The sequence below is a fragment of the Elgaria multicarinata genome, chromosome 8, assembly GCF_023053635.1.
Source record: "Elgaria multicarinata webbii isolate HBS135686 ecotype San Diego chromosome 8, rElgMul1.1.pri, whole genome shotgun sequence".
NCBI classification, from domain to species: Eukaryota; Metazoa; Chordata; class Lepidosauria; order Squamata; family Anguidae; genus Elgaria; species Elgaria multicarinata.
In genome coordinates, this window is record NC_086178.1 from 58,238,161 (window position 1) to 58,258,854 (window position 20,694).

The 20,694-nt window shown below is 41.7% G+C and overlaps 1 protein-coding gene across 4 annotated transcripts in view; it reads left to right on the forward strand.

Annotated features, from left to right (window-relative positions):
• SUFU (SUFU negative regulator of hedgehog signaling) overlaps window positions 1-20,694 on the forward strand; it is an 86,722-nt gene that overhangs the window by 59,171 nt on the left and 6,857 nt on the right. For all 4 annotated transcript variants that reach the window (XM_063132567.1, XM_063132570.1, XM_063132568.1 and 1 more), the window contains one exon: window positions 12,705-12,773. In XM_063132567.1, the coding sequence (XP_062988637.1) occupies window positions 12,705-12,773 (69 nt within the window). The remainder of the gene's footprint in view (window positions 1-12,704; window positions 12,774-20,694) is intronic.

A 20,694-nucleotide genomic window follows, 5' to 3' on the forward strand; every position in this document is an offset into this window, starting at 1 on the left:
AAAATAGCTTGTTAATGGCAGCCATTCTGTGAATGAGGAAACCTGCCCCCTCGTGGCAGCCATTTTGTGAGGCCTCAGCATTTCAAATGTACCCACTGGCCCCAAAAGGTTAGCAAGGACATTGTTGACAGCTCTCCCATTCCCAGATCATCATTCTGTCCCAAAACCAAATTGAATTTATGCCCTGCCACAGGTAGGACTTAAGATATTTTAGGATAGCCCCAAATCCAAGACTATTTCTGTTAGCTCAAGTTGGGAGATCATTAGCGGGCTGGCCTTAGGGATGGGCTGGGGTGCAAAACTGAGGGGGGCGCCAAAGCTGAGCTGAGGGGTGTGCCAAACTGAGCTCAGTGCCCATGTTGTTGTTGTTGTTGTTGTTGTTGTTATTATTATTATTATTAATTGCATTTTTATACTGCCCCACAGCCGAAGCTCCCTGGGCGGTTCACAAAAACTAAAACTACTGTTTAATGTACTGTCTGTAGTAATGTACTGTCTCTAGGGTGGCAAAAATATAGTGACTGTAACCTTTGTTTCAAGGTTCTACAGGTGGTTTGAGTGTGAACTACAACAATGATTGTCCTTCAATTAGCTTTAAAATACGTTGTTGTTTTGCAATTTTCAATTTGATGTCATTATTTATAATTTTTCTTTAGTTTTAAAGATAAAAAATAATGGATATTTTAAAATAAAGAACACTTACCAAAAGATAAGAACAGCTACAGAACAAAACAAAAAATATTATAAGTAAAACTTGTGATAGTTCTCCTGTGTTGCATAGTACACTGCCACTGTTCAGAACGTGGCTTTTCAAGCTTTGGCTTGTGCAAATTGAGGCACATTGGCTGAGAGATCAAGATTTTGAGCAATGCCGTTCTTGACAGACCTGCACCAGGCCTCTGGCTGGTACAGATCTAACTGACACAGAGGGTATGGATGGGGAGATGGAATCCCTATAGACCAAGATTACCCCCCACTCCCTGCCCCTCCAGTTGAGCTTTTTAGAGGAGAAAGGGTCCATTTCTAATCTGTCCCATGAGCCCATAACAATGTGCTGGCACTTAAAAGGGGCGCTTTACTAGACAGGAAACCTGACTACGGAGGTGGTGGTATTCTAACAGATGATCTCCCCAGCCATCAAGTCTAAATGGGTGCTGCACTGAGAACATGGCTGAACAGAGATGGGAGAAGTTGATTCCTCCCTCTTCATCTTGCGAAGTCTCTGTAATATAAGCCAGGTGAGCGCCCTCATTCAGTATCCTATTCTGTGTGTCTTTTTTTTAAATGCATCTTTATCAACAGAAAAGCGTGTACAGAAGGGTTGGTATTATGTGGTTATATGGGATATCCATTGGCCACAGGGTGAACCTTCTGTTCTCAAACAGCTCACAGTTCTCTTCATGCTCTCTTAAAACTCTCCTGCACCAAAATACCTCTTTCATTGTGGCCAGATATTGTCCAAGACCCAAAGTAAGTTTGAACGCACAATTTCATCCCCTGAAACAGGATGAACAAAGCAAATTAGTATTATTCCATTTACATAATGTATTCCCATAGCAAAGTTAAGCTTTTCCACTCACAAAATTTGGGATCTTTTTAGTATTAAATTTTCAAGGCCCTTTAATCACTCTTTTCTACAAGTTCGTGGATTTTTTCTTATACCTGCCGATCAGTTACACAGAGCTAAAACGTCATGATTCCTTGTGCCAGCCTAGCTTAAATTCTTAACACCTTCCACCGTCTCCAGTATTGTTCAATAAGAAAATCACTTTGAGCCACAAAGGTGCAAACGTAAGCAAGAAGTCTCATTTGTTAGCACTAAGCTTCTGTTTATATGTTAGTTACCGTGGCAGTGTCTCTGATGTGTAACACTCGTACTAATGCTGAACATGATCAAAGGCTTCCAGCAACGGTTTCACCTCCTCGAGAATAATGGCTGCCAAAAGCATCAGCAACTCTTTCTGAAGATAATACTAAGACAAACCTCTTCCTGGGAGCAGAGTAAATGCTCCAGGTGAACATAAAAACATCCGTGCTGGGTCAAATAAATAGCCTATCCAGCACAATGGACTGATTGACTCCTCCACCCCACCCCACCCTCTCTCTCTTATACACACACACACACACAGAGAGAGAGAGAGAGAGAGAGAGAGCTTGATCATATTTCATATTTGGATGTGACAAAGATTTTTAAAATAGTGTTGGAGCTATTAAATGGAATAGAATATTCTATTCCTTGCTGTTTACTCCCAGTATCTGACAGTCCATGGTGTTAATACTGTACAGAGCGTTAAGAAGCTAAGAGACTTTGCAGTGAGGGTTTTCCCTCACTGAAATAATTGAAGGGTTGCAGCATAACAGCATACTGCATATTTCCTAATTCATTTAATGCAGCAAGGAACTGCACTTTTTCCTGGCTCCTTAGTGCATCTATTTGCTTTTGCAGATGCACAATAGTTGCATACATGTGTTGATTTCTTTTTATGTGTATATCTAACGACCTAATGTGTAAAGTAGCTCTTCAGGTATGAAAAACGGTATATATCATTTTAGAACCGTGGCACAAAGGTTCCTTTTGTGATGAGTACACAGGTTGGAGAAACTGCTTTGCTTGACGTTATTGCCATATAGTGGTGGTGGTGGTGGTGGGGACCCTCAATTGTGAAGCAGTCCTGGTTATTCTTCACTCCAATAACATCCTTTTTGTAATACAGTTTTTCTGTTGGCATTACTATGCTTTTGATCACAAAGTTTCTACAGCTCAGGGTTACACTAGATATTACAGTAGGCTGTTGGTGTTTTAAAACAATTTATCAATTCATTAGGACTACAGTGCAGGAGGAAGTAGTTAATCTGATGGGTGTAGCCTATTTGGGTAACATTTTAAGTAGCTAGCCAGTTATTCAAATACCTTCAAATGTGGTGGCAGCTAAACTCACTGTTGTCTAAACCCTTATTCAGGATTCCATCTATGGCTTTAATTAACACGTGAAGAGGGAAAGTGAGGATCAGCATGCAAGCTCAGCCCCCTCCATTGCCCTTCTCATAGTCCTCCACATTTTAAGGGTGACTATCTGCAGTGGGGAGCCTTTAATCATGGTTCTAAATTCGCGTGAGGAGCCTCAGTGGATAGAACAGTCACTGCAGATGGACGCCCTCAACATGTGGAAAGTGAAGAGAATAGCGACGGAGAGGAAGACAGAGCTGGTGTACTTGTCCTCGCTTTCCTTCCTCATGTGTAAATAAAAGCCTCATTTGGAATGCCTGAATAGGGCTTAATTATAGTTGCATATCTGAACATTGACAGCAGGGAAAGAAATTCCTTTATGGTTACACAAGAAATTGCAGCTGTGGATCAGGGCTTCCTAATACTTATAGTGGCAGCTTTGCACAGTACATTGGAAATTGCTTTTGAAACTCCCCAGATTTGGGCTTGTCAGGCAGTATGAAGGGCTGCACTTGGGGTAATAAAAGGGTAAATCCCTTATAGTCCATGTCATGTTCTTAGCATTTGAAGAAGGGAGCTTGGTGTACCTTTTGAAAGGCATATGACGTACATTGGATCCAGGGCCCAAGCATTCAAGTGGGGTATTCTTTACTGGTGCCTGAAGATATGGTGCCAGGGTGTAGGTGGATGGCCCGGGCTTCAACCCCAATATGAGCAGTGAGTAGGTGGAATTGAAGCTAAAGATCATGCTTGAGGAAGTTTATGGAAATTTACTTCCCTATATTTATTGTCTAGATCTTGTGAAATTTTCGAGAGCCAATCATTATTAGTGTTAGAATAACATTTGAACAATGAATTGCTGGCCCAGAGAGAATGTGCTTTTGCAGTTAAACTAGGACTCGTAGTTTGAGAGAAGAGAGACCTGTGCTTTTCTTTGTGACATGTTCTCAAGAACTACCAGTCCCAGAATTCCTTGTGCATAGGAGGAAAGGAGGGACAGCTGGTTGGGAGGACATAGCCCATAATAATCAAAAACATTGATTCTAGGAACAATGGAAGCCAGTACTGCTGGTAGAATTTACAGGCCCAAGATACCTGTGAGTAAATGTCTAGGCACTAGTATATAAACACCCATGCAGAGGGAGAGACATTTTTAGCTATAAACACAAATCAACCAGGAATGTGAGGACATTAAAGCAAGGGTAGTATTAAGAAGGGCCTACTTGGGCATGGGCGCTGGCTCTTCTGAGCTGTTCCCCATATCTTTAGAGCTGCCCTAATTGCCATCATCATCTGCCTTGATACAAGCCTGCTTCTTCCCCTGAGCTCATTTACTAGGAGCCCTTAGATTTTGCTCCCTTAGCAGATTAATAGGGAATGTAGCATGAAAGCACCAGCCCTTTAAATAGAGGAGAGACTGCCACCTTTTCTTCTACAGCCTGCTCGTTATTTTTTCTCTCTGTCTACTTTTACATAACCATTTCTGGGAGCTTGGGTGGAGATAAATACTGCTCGTTTATAAAAACCTATGTATGCCTTTTTATGTTCAATGGGATTTCAGCACAAGTTACTTTTGCAGGGAGGTTTGCAGCCTGAACTTCGGTATGTTTACTCAGAAATGTCCTGAGCTGTGAGCATGATATTGCAGGCCCAATAAAATCCCCACCCAAATTCAGTCCACTGAAGTGACTACCCATTTAGTCCAATCCTATGCATGTTTATTTGTTTTTTATTTTGGTTTTGGTTTTTTTGCATGGACTCTAGTTGCAGTGATGAGGGAAAGGTGTGAAGTACATGCTCAAAGACTCTTTGGTTGAATCCTAGTGAAGTCTTGGCACAAATTAGGTTTGGAAGTTGGGAGGGAAGGAGACAGTGAGAGCTCGTGCATAACAAGGAGGAGGTAGAAGAGAGCTGCACAAAGTGGAAAAAAACTTTTTTTTATGGAGAGTTGCTGGGCAATGGTAGAATGAGGAGGAATTGTGTGGCAGCTAGGAACAGAATGGGGAGCGAGAGGCGGGAAGAGCTCTGTGGTGACAGAAAAGCATTCGGAAGAGGAAAAACAGTGGTGTTCCCATACTGCAGAGGTGACCAGAGAGGAGAGTCTAGCCCACCAAAAGAGTGGAACTAGAGCAGAAGGCACTCATGCAGTTTGGCCCCCTCCCTTCCCACTTCTTTTGAGTGCTACTTTTCGCATCTGCAAGTTGTACCACTGCTCTCACGTTCTCTCACTCACCAAAACAACCAAGTAGCTTGTGTGGGTTTTTGGCTGCTCACTTTTAATGTTTGTGAATTACCCACCCTTCTACTTCAACTGGAGAACAAGTAAATGAGCATATTTGTGCTTAGGAATGTTGGGGATGCAGGAGTTTGGAATTTCAGAGTGAACTCCTAGTGATTCACTCAAATGGCAGTAAGGGTTCCTTCCCTCCACGTTAAAAGCTCTTTCTTATTTGCTTAATGTTGCCATTGCTACAAATAGGAGCCAACAGCAATTGTAGAGCAGAGGTGTCCCACTGGAGGAGGTGAAAGCATCTTTCTGCAAGATCACAAGTTGGTTGGCACTAATAGGAGCTCTGAAATTATTCTCCTACCCTGCTCATTTTAGGGTGTTTCTCTCCCTTTCATTCAAGCAAATATGTTACATCAAGCTATTTATATGGCAAATATAGTATGGGGGCTGGGGGAGTCTTGTTGTACAGTGCCTTAAAAACAGCATTACAGTGCAGTTGTATGTATGTCTACCAAGAAGTAAGCCCCACTGAGTTCAAAAGGGCTTTTTGGGAGGTAAATGTACATAGGACTGCAGCCTATGAAGAAGGAAAGGTGAAAAGAAGGAGGGGCTGGATTGATGAATGTTTTGCAAAAATAGAGTAAAAGAATGATTTATTTATTTATTTATTACATTTTTATACCGCCCAATAGCCAAAGCTCTCTGGGCGGTTCACAAAAATGATGCGAGATGTTTAAAGGCTATAATATGTGAAGTAATAAGAATAGTGCCCCTGAGCATGAAAAGAGTGCCTTTCCTTCAGTTGTACAAAACTGCATTTCAGTTCTAACCAAATAATACCATGTTGACCACCACACTGAACTACGCAAGCTTTCCATGGGGAAACCTATGTAGATGTTTACAGATGCTCATTTTATATTTTACTAGCTGGTATACCCGGCGTTGCTTGGGGGCCCTAAGATATATGTCTGCAAGGTAATCATCTTAAAGTAGTAGGCCAGTGCTAAGCCTGTGAGTTAACTTTTAAACGAATTAAATTAATTTCTTTCCCCCCTCTCACCCTCATGACAACCCTGCAAGGTAGGCCAGCTTGTGAGGTAGCTTTAAAATGAATTACATTCATTTCTTCTCTCTCTCTTTCAATCTCTCTCTCTCTCTCTCTCTCTCTCTCTCTCTCTCTCTCTCTCTCACACACACACACACACACACACACACACACACACAAACACACACACGACGCAGGCCAGGGCAGCCTTGAAGCTGCAGCTCTCCATGGCTAGGGTGACCATATGGAAAGGAGGACAGGGCTCCTGTACCTTTAACAGTTGTATCGAAAAAGGGAATTCCAGCAGGTGTCATTTGTATGCATGCAGCACTTGGTGAAATTCCCTCTGCATCAGAACAGTTAAAGCTGCAGTCATCCTTCCCAGTGCATTCCTGGTAAACCCTTTGGTTGGAAAAAAAATGGGTATTTTAACTACCCCCTTTGAAAACATAGAGATGCAGTGTGTTAATAAAAACGTATCAGCACCTCCTCCTTTCAGCACCATGATATTCAGTTTGCAGCTTATCTGTAAATGTTTAAGGTGCCATAAACTCACATGGCACCTTTTTTTTTTAATTTTTAATTTTTTATTAAACAATATATAACAACAACAAAACATCAAATAAAAAACCACTTGTTACATAAACATAAAATTACCTTAATATCATTTATTCAAATTTTGCCTATTAAACATATTTATACTAAACATAACAGTGCTCCCCCCACCTCGGGATCTCATTCCTGTTTCCAAAAACTCATAGTTTCTTCTGTTGGTGATTTCCCACTTCCTTTAGAAAATACAAACTCCAGGAACTTTTTCCATATACCCTCAAAATCATTTGTTTTTGCTATACCTTTTTTCATTTTAATATTACATGTCAATTTATCATTTATAGCAATGTCCCACACTTCTTTATACCATTCTTCAATACAATAGTCTCCTTGCATCTTCCAGTTCCTGGCTACAATCAGCCTCACAGCCGTCAACAGATTCGTTATTAGCTCTTTCGTTTCTTTATTACATTTAAATTCTTCTTGTGGTGAAAGTAGTGCAATCCTTGGTGTGACTTCTACTTTAAATCCCACTATCTGCTAAGTCTCATAAAAAACCATCTTCCACAACTTTTGCACATGTTTACAGTCCCACCACATATGTAAATACGTTCCTTTTTCACCACAACCCCTCCAACAATCTGCTGAAAGCTGATTATTAATCTTTTTTAATCTGACCGGAGTTAAATACCACCTCCATACCAGTTTGTAGTAATTCTCCTTTATTCTTACTGACATATTTCTCAACACTCTCTGTCTCCATAGTCCTCCTGCCCCAGCAGTGGACCCACTGACAACATCATAGCAGACTCTTTTAACCTTCCACAATATCCTGACGAAAGGGGAGAGGCATCACCCTGACAAACGGGGGTGGCTCTAAAGTGCTGGAAGTATGCAGGCCAAACTTTGTATACAGCCTCCCCTAGTTGGAAGGCACCTGATGCACCATCAAAATCATGCGTGATTACACACACAAGGGAGCGAAAACCACAAGGGAGGTGCATCAAAAAGGGGGTGGCATGCATAAACCCTTAGAAGTTTGCAGGATCAGGATCAAACTTCATACACAGCCTCCCCTAACACTGAATGCACACTGAAAATCCTGGGATACACACTGAAAATCCTGCACACTACCAAGCCATGCGAACAAAAGCACCTTTCCGCCAAAAACGGTGTGTGTGTGTGTGTGGCTGTAACTCCATGGAGGTTTGCAGAAGTGGGACAAAACGTCATACACAGCATCTCCTGGCAAGTATGCACACAAGTCAAAATGACAACCTTGGGCAGCTGCTTCCACCCAACTTAGATGGTGTTTGACACTTGGGGAGGTTGCAGAATGCACGCCTGGGGGCAGGGTTAGTGTGGAGTTGGGCTGCTAGGCAGATCGTAGAAACAGATCTGGCTAGAGGAGAGTGGTAGCAGTGGTTTTGACCACTCTTGCCAAGCGACTCTAGGCGACCAAAATAACCCACTGTGACTGCCACACAATATCATAACCTATGATGGGTTAAATAACCCACACTGCAGATCATGGTTATCAGAATGGGTTATTTTGGCCAAATCTGCCATCATGGGTTAAAAAATTCCTGATAGATGACACAATAACCCATCATGGGTTAAATAAACCATCATGGCTTATTTAACCCATCGTGGGTTATTTTGATGTCTGAACCCCTGGTCATTGCCTTTCTGCAGCCTGGCTCAAGCAATATACAAACCAGGGAAGTTAGTGAACAAAAATTATGAAAAGTTGTCTGTGACAACTGATGATGAAGAAAAGCTATCAGATGCTTTAGGCAACTGCATGTTAGGTGATACCACCATTAGCACCACCACATTCTGAAGGTTTAGAAAAAGTGGGAGAGTAGTCCCACACTGCCCAATTCGTGTGTGTGTGTGTGTGTGTTTGTCTGTTTGTCTGTCCCCCCTCTAAAAACAAAAACAACATCCATACTTGGCTAGTGCAAACAGTGCAGACTTTTTACTATGGGGTAAGAATGATTTAAGCCACCTAGCTATTTGTCAGTTGAATGTGAACTTGAAAGGGAAATTGACTTTAGGGATATAATTTATGTTTTTGTAGTAAAAAAAAGAGTAGAAGAATAAAGCTTTAAAGTTAGTTATTCTACTTGTAAAATATTTGTAGCTGTGTTGATACATTAGAATAAAACAAAACATCTACAGGATATTACCTTTTATTAGGACCAACCAACAAGTTTTTTTTTTAAGAAGTCATTGAGCTTTGTAGGACTCTTTTATAAGCTGAATGTTAAATTAAACAAAATAGCCAAACCGGGGGGGGGGGGAGTGTTTGGGGACATGATAGAAGAGCCCCAATGTGAGCTACATTATATTTTCAGAAATGCAGAAAATGCAATTTCAGAATTAAAATCGAAGCTTTTATTTCATGACTCATGGAACTATGTATGGGATGGGGTTGTGGAAAGTATGTGGGAGAAGAACCATGTTACAAGTTTCTACTGGGGCCCCCAAATTATGTTTGAACCCTGATTAGATCACCCTTAAATATTACTTTGTGGTATAAAGTTTATTCTCTTGATACCTTCTTCTGTTTATACAGAAGAATTGCTATTTATTAAATCCAGTCTGTCCTTTGTCCTTATCAAAATGTTTAACAGTAAAATCAGGTTTTCTGGCATTCAATTTTCAACGTTGCCTCTGAAGATTGTTATTTTGGTTTTTGGTTTTAAGAAAGCAAGTTATGAATAATAGAGGTTTTCTTCAAAATTTCCCAGGGTGGTAGTATGGTGGTAATACTATAAGTGCTAAAAGTTTGTGGAATGGAATGTGTTGGGCCTTTTTTGTAATTTCATCAAATCTTCCTTGAGTAATCTGACCTTATGGGGGAAGTGTGGAGATGGTGACAAAACACATTTTACCCCTACCGTATTTGCACCCATGTCATACTCCCTTACTTTTTGTTTAAGCAAACTGAACTGACTTAACAGTTGTACAACAGCCCTGTTCCTGTAAGGATATCTGGAAGTGAACGTTTAGCAGTTTATGGCTTTCCCAAGATTTGAGAGTGCATATATGTAGCATCGTGCACAGTATTCACCAAAACAAAGCAATAGCACCTTTTCCTCTGATGTTGAGAGGCTCTGTTAAATCATGTTGATCCTCACCAGAGATGAGCACAGGTTTAATCCTACATTATGTCTCCTGTCCAGTCTGAATTTGAATAACTGTGTCTGTACCAAACCATTTTTTAGCAACAGGTTCTCCCAAGTTTGTCCCTACTTCACCCATTTACTTTCTTAACTGCTCTTTCCACACTTAGGTCTGCTAGCAATGAAGGACTCCAGCCTGCCCCTTCACACAGCAGGCCACCATCCTCCACTTTTGAGGAATGGCAGTAGCCTGCAGTGCAGAAATGGCAGGCTAAAGTTCTTCCACCCATGAATCTGCTCAAGAGGAAAATGCTTGCAGCTTGCTGTGTGAAGCAGATAGCTGCAACCCTCCCCACTCCCACCACTGGAGGGAAAGAGGCAATGTTCTTTGCAGTGTCTGGAGTATGAACATAGCAGGAGAGGAAAACAATAGTATTGTGGCACCTTTGTTGTAGCCTATGTTTTCGTGTACTACTGCCCACTTCATCAGATGCATGAAGTGTATATGTATATCACTTGGCAGATATATACATATAGCTACATATAGATAGAGAAGTGGAAAAATAAGGTCCAAATGTCAATGTAGAACAAAAGGTACTGAGTGTGACAATTTTGTGTAAACCTTAAGGTAAGTAAACTGACCATTCACTAAAGTAGTAATTGATGATAATGCAATTATCCTAAGGGGGGGAAAATCAAAGGGACTCAGTTATTAGATGATGATGAAGATAATACATTTATTTGTTATCCACCTCTTATGGTTTGATGAGTCTTTCATCTAATGGGTTTGACAATTTATGGACTTGTCTATCAGTGGTTATTGGCCATAATAGATAAATGGAACCTCCACGTTCAGAGGCTTTATTTCTCTGATTACTGGTTGTTGGAGGGCAAATAGCAAGTAAGGGTGGTTTCCGTGCCCTGCTGTGGGCTCCTCTGGAGCACATTTCTGACTCCTTTAATGCCTTATCCACATCTGGCCTTTGCATCGTGACCAAATTTCCAGGAGTCTTGAGTTAAAAGTCTTGGAAGCATGCATGTTGACTGGGTAGGTCTCTATCCCTGACCTACCCATGTGGAGTGGAAAGGTCTGAAGGGATACTCTGCATGCATTTGGCTTGAACATACATAAAAGTCTACAATTGAGCAGGAGCTCTTAAGACAGCAGGGTTTTCAATTGTGCAGTGGTTCCTATATGTATATGTAGAAATGCAGGAAGAGAGAAGACAGGGACTTGGGGGTGGGGGGTACATGGGATGCTTTGCCTTCTACAATTTGCAGTTCCACATTCAAGCAAAATGCCTGAGCAGGACTATAAATAATACTGTATCTGGTAATTCAGGTGCCTAATCGAAGAAGCTGGAACTTGTGAAAGTTCACCACTTTGTTGGGAGTATAAATCATGTGAAAATCCTAACATGGGCATTTGTTTTATTAGTTGCTAAAGGTGGAGCACACTTGTAAGGGGTGTGTGTGTTTTGCAAACAGTCTTCATACAAAGTCAGTACCATATCCCAACATGAGAAACCAGTTACAGCAGGCTGGCGGGGTGGGACATATTTGCACAATGCACCAGAACTATTGGAGATGTGGCATTTTCAAAGACCCATAGTTAATGCCACCTGATACACTAGGGTCTGTTTGCTGTCTCAGTTACAGTTGGAAGTTTTCTTGGGAGAAACGGCCCTCTTGTAGTTTTGAATGTACATGAAATGCTTTAACTTGGTCTCTGTGTATTGCAGGCTTTTCCCATTGCTGCCTCAGATAATCTTTTTCTTAGGGGAATAAATTGGCTACTCTTGTTCCACAGTGTCCTGTTGATAGGAGCTCTTAAATATTCTCAAAAGATGGTACTTGGTTCAAGTTGGAATTTTTCAAAGAACAAGAGCCTATTTGTTCAATTTCAACTTCTAAGCTTCTAAATCCCAGAAGAAATTAAATGAGGCGCCTAGAGCTATGACAGCCTGTGATGTTGATTTGCTGCAGATGTCACCTTTAATATCATGCACATCAAATGTATGTGATTTCTAGTGTAATGTGGTGCAGTCACTGCAGGAGCAGTGCTGAGTTTAAGGAGTACTGTGTAAAAGGTATGGTTGATAATTTCTAACATATTCAGTTCGTTAAAAAAAAGCCACGCCATAGGAACTCGAAAACGGGAAGAAACGGGCAGGCAACACGGAGCTTGTGTTTGTTATGTCTTATGTCCTTGTGTATTTGGTTAATCTGACGCTTGCAAGAGGAACCTGATCTGAACTTGGGACAGGTATAAGTGCATCATTTGTCTCTGATCTTACATAAGTGGGGGATTATGGCCTGGTACTGTAGACACGGTTTAACAAAAGAGTTCTGTGAAGGTTAGATTGTTCAATCTAGGAAGGTGTTTCAAAGCTAATAGTAGCTGCTGCTCTTCCTCCTATCTGTTCATTGAAGCCTAAAGCCAGCTTTTTGGTGTGTCAGACAACACAAAAACACACACACACATTTTTTTCCCTATTGCCTGCCTTTTCAGATAATATGATCTCTCTTCACAATTCTTTGCTTTTCTTCATCTCTGAATCAAAGCCTTTAGTTTTTGACACAGGAAGATAATTGATGATACAACTAGATTCCCTAATAATTGCAGCATTTTGTAGGTATTACAGGAGGAAGCAAACAGACCTCCAAGGCCTTTGTGAATTACTGGAAGAACAACACAGTAGTGTTTCTTCTCTGTGGAATAGTAAGGAATCTGTTGCTTGGTAATTAGGTGAAGCTTCGAGCGTAAAAGAATAAACTTACTGTCGCTCTCTTTTGCAGATCTTGCTGACTGAAGAGTTTGTGGAAAGAATGCTGGAAGACTTAGAAGATCTGAACTCTCCAGAAGAAGTAAGTCTGCGTAATTCTAATACCCAAGGGAACTTTTTCTTTGTTTGGTTTCTTGATTTGCTGAGAGTGGTTGGTTTCACCTGGTTTGTTGGCTATAAATTCAGGGCACAAGTTTTCTTTGCTGGTCCCTAGAATTCCCTCACATGGGGTAGAGTGGCAACCCCAGGGTTAAATGCCCAGAGCACTTGTGTTGGCAGAGATTGGGTGTTGTCCTTCAGGATATTTATGCTAGCTACTCCTCTGGCTGCTGGTTATATCTTGGGGATACTCTAATGGGGCTTTTCACTAATGGATAGTTGCTTACTCTGTGAACCATTGTATTGTCAACTATATCATTATTTGTGGTATTTAAATAATAAATAAAACTATATGACCCCTCTGCAGGACTGCTAAGTTTCTTGTGTGCATGCATTAGATAATCCTGTTTAACATTCTGTCAACTCCAGTCATGCTTTATCCGCTACTAAAACAGCCTTCCCCACATTGCTGCCAAAACAGTCTTATTGCTTTAACTGTTGAATGAGGAATACTGCTGAAGTTGTGTAGTTTCTGAATTAGAAGGCCAAACTATCGCGGGAGTTATAGTAGTCGTTTTCACATATTAACTAATATCCTCTCAATGGCTATTGTCTCTGAAACCTAAACCTTCTTTTAATGTCATCTAACTATAAATATGTAACTATAAATTTTCCATAAATTTATTGTTAGGAAATTTATTTTTAAAAAAATATTGTCTTTTCTATATCCTGAAACTACCACCATTCAATTTTATTGAGTGACCCTAAGTTCTAGTGTTATATGAGATGGAGGAAGATTTCTCTGTCTACTCTCCCTTTTAAAGTTCATATTTTTTATGAACAGTTGGGCTCAATACTATTGATTGCACCCTTGATACTCCTAAGCCTCCAAACTCAGAGGCCTACAAATATCCAATACAGAGCAGGAGGCACAGTGGAGGTGATTGTTGGCTCCACCGCACCTCTTGCTTTGCATTCTTGCGGAAGCTTGAGAGACCTCGGGATACAACATGACCTGCCTCTCCAGTACCACAGAAACATCCCCTTTACCCCCTCTCGAAGGTTGCTTTTGTGACCTCAGAGAGGCAGCCGACATGGTTCTCTCCGGTGCAAGGAGGGGGCAGGGAGCGCAGATTCCCATAACTGAGGTCAGAGCACTGCCTCTGATCTCAGATATGGGAATCTAAAATATCCTATGCTTCCTTTCCCCCCACCCCCCATGCTGTCTATGGGTCATAGGATTGCTCTGTTATTCACTTTTTATTTTATAAACAGCCCTCTTAACCATATTTTCCTAAATCAAAATATCCCCAAAATGTTACCTTTTCTTATAGAGAAGGAACTCCAACCCATTGATAGTTTGCATTGCCCTGACATTAAGCCTGTAACTTCTCTGCTTCCTCTTGGATCCTTTTTTAAAATTAGTGGCACATTGGCTACCTTCCAATCCTCTCATAAGGCAACTGATTTTAGTGATAAATTGTATATTTCACTTTTATATATTTAAAATATTTATTTTAAATATTTTTGTACTGTGTTTCTTTTTACATTATGCTGGAGCAGTATACAAAATGTAAAATTGTATACATAAAAATATCAATTGCAGAAATAAAAGGCAGGAAATACATACAGTAGGCACTAACCAGCTTAAAATAAAGCTCTTTAAAATGCCTGGGCTGTTCTGCTTGGGTTGAATCAGTGTTACAGGCAAACAAAGGAGTGAGTCCAATAGCAAAATCAATAAACATGCACGAGTCAGGGGTACAGTGCTACCCGTCAAGTAGGTGGTTTCTAGAAGAGAAGTCTGAGACACAGCCAGAGTCCAAACACAAGAGAGAAGTCAAACAGAAACAGATTGAAAAGCTGAGTCCAAAAAGTGTGAGGTTCAATCACAAGGCAAGGTCAGGAAAGGATACAAGGCGCTAAGATGTTGTTCCAACAATGGCTAGACTGAAACCAAAGGCTTATCTAGCCAGAGCCCCGTCCAGGGCTCAGCTGCAATTTGTTACAGGCCCACTGATAAAAGACCTACTTGTGAGAAGGTTCTTGCTATCAAGGAGTCCTTTCTTCTTAAGGAGAAGACAATGGAATCAATACAATGGAATCAGTTGCCTGGTGAGGTTGTGGGCTCTCCCACACTTGCCACACAAGAGGCAGCTGGACAACCAGCTGCCTCTTGCCACACCATCTGTCAGGGATGCTTTAGGGTGGATTCCTCCATTGAGCAGGGGGTTGGACTCGATGGCCTTGTGGGCCCCTTCCAACTCTGCTATTCTATGAGTTCTTCTTTATAACCAAGCATTCCTTCTCAAAGGATCCCTACTGGTCTGCCTTTTGAGGTGACGACACTCCCTGGGGATAAGTGGTCACACAGCCTCCTCCTCAGAAGCAGAATGCCCCTTCTCCTGTGCGGACAGACCCGCAGTCATCTCTCCAGAGGGTCCAGGTTCTCTAGGTCTCCTGACATGGTTCCTTGGCATCATCCATTTCTGGGAGCTCTACCTCTTTGCAGGAGGAGGATTCCTCCAGCGAGGGCATGAAATGGGCAAGCAAATGTTTTTAGAAACAAATAATACTGACATAATGCATTGCTCATTCCATAAGAACATAAGAAGAGCCATGCTGGATCAGGCCAAGGGTCCACCTAGTCCAACACTCTGTTCACACAGTGGCCATCTAGCTGTTGACTAGGGACCAACAAAGCTGGACATGATGTAGCAGCACCCTCCCACTCATGTTCCTCAGCAACTGGTGTGATGGTATTCCACAGCTGAGTTGCCACAACCAAGAACGCTTTCTCTTGTTGACATAAATATACCGAGGTACTTGGGGAAGAGCCTCCCTGACTACCTTAAAGCATCGGCAGGCTGAAAAGATATTTGTTCCTGCAGATATTTGGGACCCAAACTGTTTAGGGCTTTAAAGATAAGCCCCAGCAACCAGTGCAGCTTTTTAAAGTCAGTGTAATATGACTCCACCTGGGGTTAGAATCCTGGTGGCTGAATTCTGCATTAGGTGAAGCTTCTGAGTCATCTTCAAGGACAACTCCACATATGGTGCATTACAGTAATCCAATCAGGAGGTTACTAGAGCATGAACCACTGTGGCCAGACCATCGTTGTCCAGGAACGGCTGACCAGAAATGGTTATAGTTGGTAAACCAGACAGAGCTGGTGAAGGAGGCCAACAATTTCACATTTGAGTTTTGAGAACTCTCAGAGATATGCTGTTGATACCCAATGACTTCTTAATTTTTAATATTGTTTAAATTAATTTTAAATTAATTTGAAATAAATAGTACAATTCAAAGGTTATCTAATCTAGCTCGAAAAAGGTCCCATTCAGATTGATTGAACGCTTAGGCAGAGTCCCTTTTATATCCTTCTGTAAGTTGTTCCTTCAGCCTATGTGACTGTAGTTAGGGCTAGCGTGGCGTTCTTACCAGTGATGTGGTCTAGGAGGAAGGCTTATGGAGAATGTATTAAGCAACTCCGGCTGAGCTGTTGCTGGTTTGGGTCAGAGTGCTTCCCTTGCTTTTGATCCCAGAAACTCAAGGGTTACATAGCTTCCTTGCTCTTGTGAGCTGGGAGCTTTCCTGAGCTACGGCCTGTGGGCCAGCACAGTTCTTGGGAACCTTAAAATTGGCCAGGGAGGAGGGAGCTTTCTTGAGTCTGAGGCTTGGATGAAATATACATGATATTTCAAGGGGCAGTCAAAAGTCATCAAAACTGGAGGTGCTTTTTGACAGCAACAAAAATAAAAGATTGATTGTTTTGTCTCAGCTCTAACACTTTAACCATCAATATGAAGAAAGCTGAAGTTGCTTTCTCCTTTGGCTGCCTCTCTATTTCCCCTCCCCCAATCATATAATCACCCTTGGAGTTTGAAGTAGAGAAATGATGGTACTAAATTATTTGCAGGGGTGGGGTGTTCTTCTCACTTGCCGTAATTCTGTGGAGGAATTTTTTCTTTGGGTTTTTAATTTATTGAATGCTCTGCTCTCAGAGAAACACAGCCCCCAGTGTGTCCTTCCTACAGATTTTTCTATCCAGGGATAATAAGCCATCATTAGTTTTCTGTGTTGCAATAGACTACTGGTATGCCCAGGATATCTATGTTCTCTTTTGGTACTAACCCCTTGGGCATCCCCATCTTGGTTTTGAGGTTTCTCTAACTTTAGCATATAAACATACATTGTATCTCTCTCCAAATGACCTTTTTATTGCAATTTCTCTTATATCTCTTTGGTCTCAGCTACCATTTTTCTGTGTGTTTATTGCCAAGTTCTACTCTGTCCTCCACTTTACCCAAGAAAGATGTGCACTATCATCCCTAAGGGATAAATCATACCAAATGTGACACTGCTCAGCTCCTGTTGTCTACCCCTGAGAAGTCAAGTTTAAAAGCTGCTTTGTGACTTTTTTATGTTAAACACCAGCAGTCTGTCTCCACTGCAGTTTAAATACAGGTTCAGCTTGTCTCAAAACATTTCCCAGCAAATAGTTATCGTGAGAGACTTTTGCTTGATAGCATGATAGAAATTCCTATATAAATAATCTAATTCCTCCTCCTGACACAACTGTTTCATCCATGGATTGAGACCCCGCAGTTCTGCTGATACAGCTGTCCCTGCATGTGGAAATGGGAGTGTTCCTGAAAATACTACCTTGGAGGACTGGGTTTCAACATCCTGCTTAGAATTTAACTTTTCTTCCAGGACCATACAACTACATTTCCCAGTGTCGCTGGTACCAATGTGTACAACAACCACTGATTCTTCTGCCACACTATCTAGCATATGATTCCACAAGCTGTCACACAGGCAGGCAGCACACCCATCTTTTTATTCCCTCTCCTTTAACTATCAAATCTCTCATCACCACGCCCCCATCCAATCCCCATAAGTTATCACCCAAGGCATTGTTTCCTTATTCCTCAGAATGGTAAATTCTTGCTTCAAGACCTTCATTCTCCATGTCAAAAGATGACCTGTTGGCATGGGACCCTTTGACATATCCCTGAAGATATCACCTATATGCTTACCTTTTTGTCTCCCTCTCTGTGTGTCTGCCAACACCGCTCTCTGCAGCTGACAGACTGCTTAAAGACTTCCAGCAGTTCCTGGAGGTTGCATCTGACTCTAGTGACAGTCCAGGGGAAGCCACCACCTGACCCAGAAATTGGCTCATTAAGTTGCAGAGAATCAGCCACAAGGCAGGGGTGGGGTGGGGTCAGTGGGGGAGGCGCCAGCATTTAAATGCCTGCCAGAGACAGAGAGGGAGAAAGGAGGAGGAGGGAGACAGGACGATAGGGAGGAGAGAGGAGAGGATGAGCAATGCAACTGAAGGAGGAGGTAGGCTGAGGGAAGAAGAGATAGTTAACCAGCTTCCTAAAGGAGGACCAGCCAGGATTGTCTTGCTGGGATGAGGAGGAAAAAGTTGTCCAGCCAAAGAGATCACAGCTAAGGGAGAATCATAGAATAGCAGAGTTAGAAGGGGCCTACAAGGCCATCGAGTCCAACCCCCTGCTCAATGCAGGAATCCACCCTAAAGCATCCCTGACAGATGGTTGTCCAGCTGCCTCTCCCTAGGTAACTGATTCCATTGTCGTACTGCTCTAACAGGAAGTTTTTCCTGATGTCCAGCTGGAATCTGGCTTCCTTTAACTTGAGCCTGTTATTCCGTGTCCTGCACTCTGGGAGGATCGAGAAGAGATCCTGGCCCTCTTCTGTGTGACAACCTTTTAAGTATTTGAAGAGTGCTATCATGTCTCCCCCCTCAATCTTCTCTTCTCCAGGCTAAACATGCCCAGTTCTTTCAGTCTCTCTTCATAGGGCTTTGTTTTCAGACCCCTGATCATCCTGGCTGCCCTCCTCTGAACATGCTCCAGCTTGTCTGCATCCTTCTTGAATCGTGGAGCCCAGAATTGGACGCAATACTCTAGATGAGGCCTAACCAGGGCCGAATAGAGAGGAACCAGTACCTCACGTGATTTGGCTCATCCTATGTTGAATGTGAAATGTCACATCTTCTTATGAAGAAGAGGTCACAACCTTCGGTCTCCTGATTGTCCTCACGTTTCCTGAAGCATAAACCAAAAAGTAGAGGCAAAAGACTTTCTTTGTGTGAAAATGTCCCTCACTGCCTTAATGGCATTGCTCAATATGTGAATTTTGCAAATACCTTTGAAGGTGGCTTTTTGCATGTTTGTTTGTTTCCCTTTAGGAGTTGTAACTCTCTTAACGGAATTAAAACTTAATTTTTATTTTGATCAAAAATGTCTCCATACTTTTTAGTATGGAACCCATAGAGGCTGGAGATTTTGAAGTGCCATTGCCACCCCTACCAGGTCAGACACCTTGGCCTTAAAGAAATGAATTTGTTCTCAGAATCTCATTGCACCAAGCAAACACCCATTATGTCTGCCCAGTAGGCAGATAGTTATGTGTGATGCCCAATGCAAAACACTAAAGATGCCCAATGCAAAAAACCCCACATCCTTCCTGGCTTTCTAGTTTCATAACTGGTTTTGTCTTTTAAGGTGTGAGATATATGCATGCACTCACTATAAAAGTCACAAGGCTTATTTATATGCTTACTGTAATGGGGCCTCCGACTTTGCTGGCCTCGTACAGATACTTTATTTGCTCTCTCGCAAGCTTTTTCCGCTTTGTTGCTATTTCCACTTTGAGAGCTATGTCTCCAACTTTTTTTTAACCATCTACCACTAAGTTGATTGAACTTGCTTTCCATTGTTATTAATGCGATGTAAGACTAACTTGTTCTCTTAATTTCAATGGGAACTAAATTCAACTAACTTAGTCTGGGTTCTGTTATGTTGGACTCTGTGCATGTTCCATTACCCTGACTTGTACAAATATATCTATTTATTTTATTTGCAACATTTGTATATTGCTCCACATTTAGACAGATTCTGGAGCGGTGAACAACGAGATAAACAAAAGATGAAAAGAATGAAACATGTTATTAAAATTGTTCTTTTTTTAAAAAAAAAAAACACAGAACGTCAATGAAACCAAGGCTAGTCAACTAAGGAAGGCTTTCTGGAAAAGAGTTTTCAGGAGGCACCAAAACTACATAGTGTTAGCACCTGCCTAACCTTTAGAGGCAGGGAGTTCCATGTGAAAGGAGCCACCACACTGAAGGCTCTACTCCGGGTGGACTCCAGTCAGCCCATAGTGAAACCACCAGGAGAATGCCCTCTGATGACCTCAGTTGATCAGGCAGGTTGGTAAAGGAGAAGGCGCTTTCTCAAGTATCCTGGTCCGAAGTTGTTTAGGGCTTTGAACATTAGTACCAAAGCCTTAAACCTGGCTCAGTAGCAAATAGGAAGGCCTCAGCAAAGGAGTTACATGCTAAAAATGGGCAGCTTCCGATAACAGCCGAGCGACTGTGTTCTGCACTAACTCCAGCTTCTGGAGCAGCCTTAAGGGCAGCCCCTCATAGAGCACATTGCAGTAATCCAGTCTTGAAGTGACTAGTACCTGTATAACTATGGCTAAACTATCCCTGTCCAGGCAAAGGCATAGCTGTTATTGCCTTGGTTGTTGCTGCTGCTGGTTTTATTGTTGGCTTTTATTTTTATTACCATTTTACTATGATCATGTTTGATCACTTTTAACATTTTAACTGTTTTTATTTATTTTATTGTAGTAGACCGTCTTGGGAGGGCTTTTGCCCTGAAAGACGGCCAAGAAATATTGCAAATAAATAAAATAAATAAATAGCTGGCTTACCAGCCGAAGCTGGTATGATATATAAGGCTAGAAAAGGACTAAATTCATTCCCTTGAGCCTTTTTAAGTAAGCAAAAAGAATTTGAGAGGACTTGGTGAACTAAAAGAAAGCAAAATAGGACAACAAATACGATGTGCATGCAAGTGGT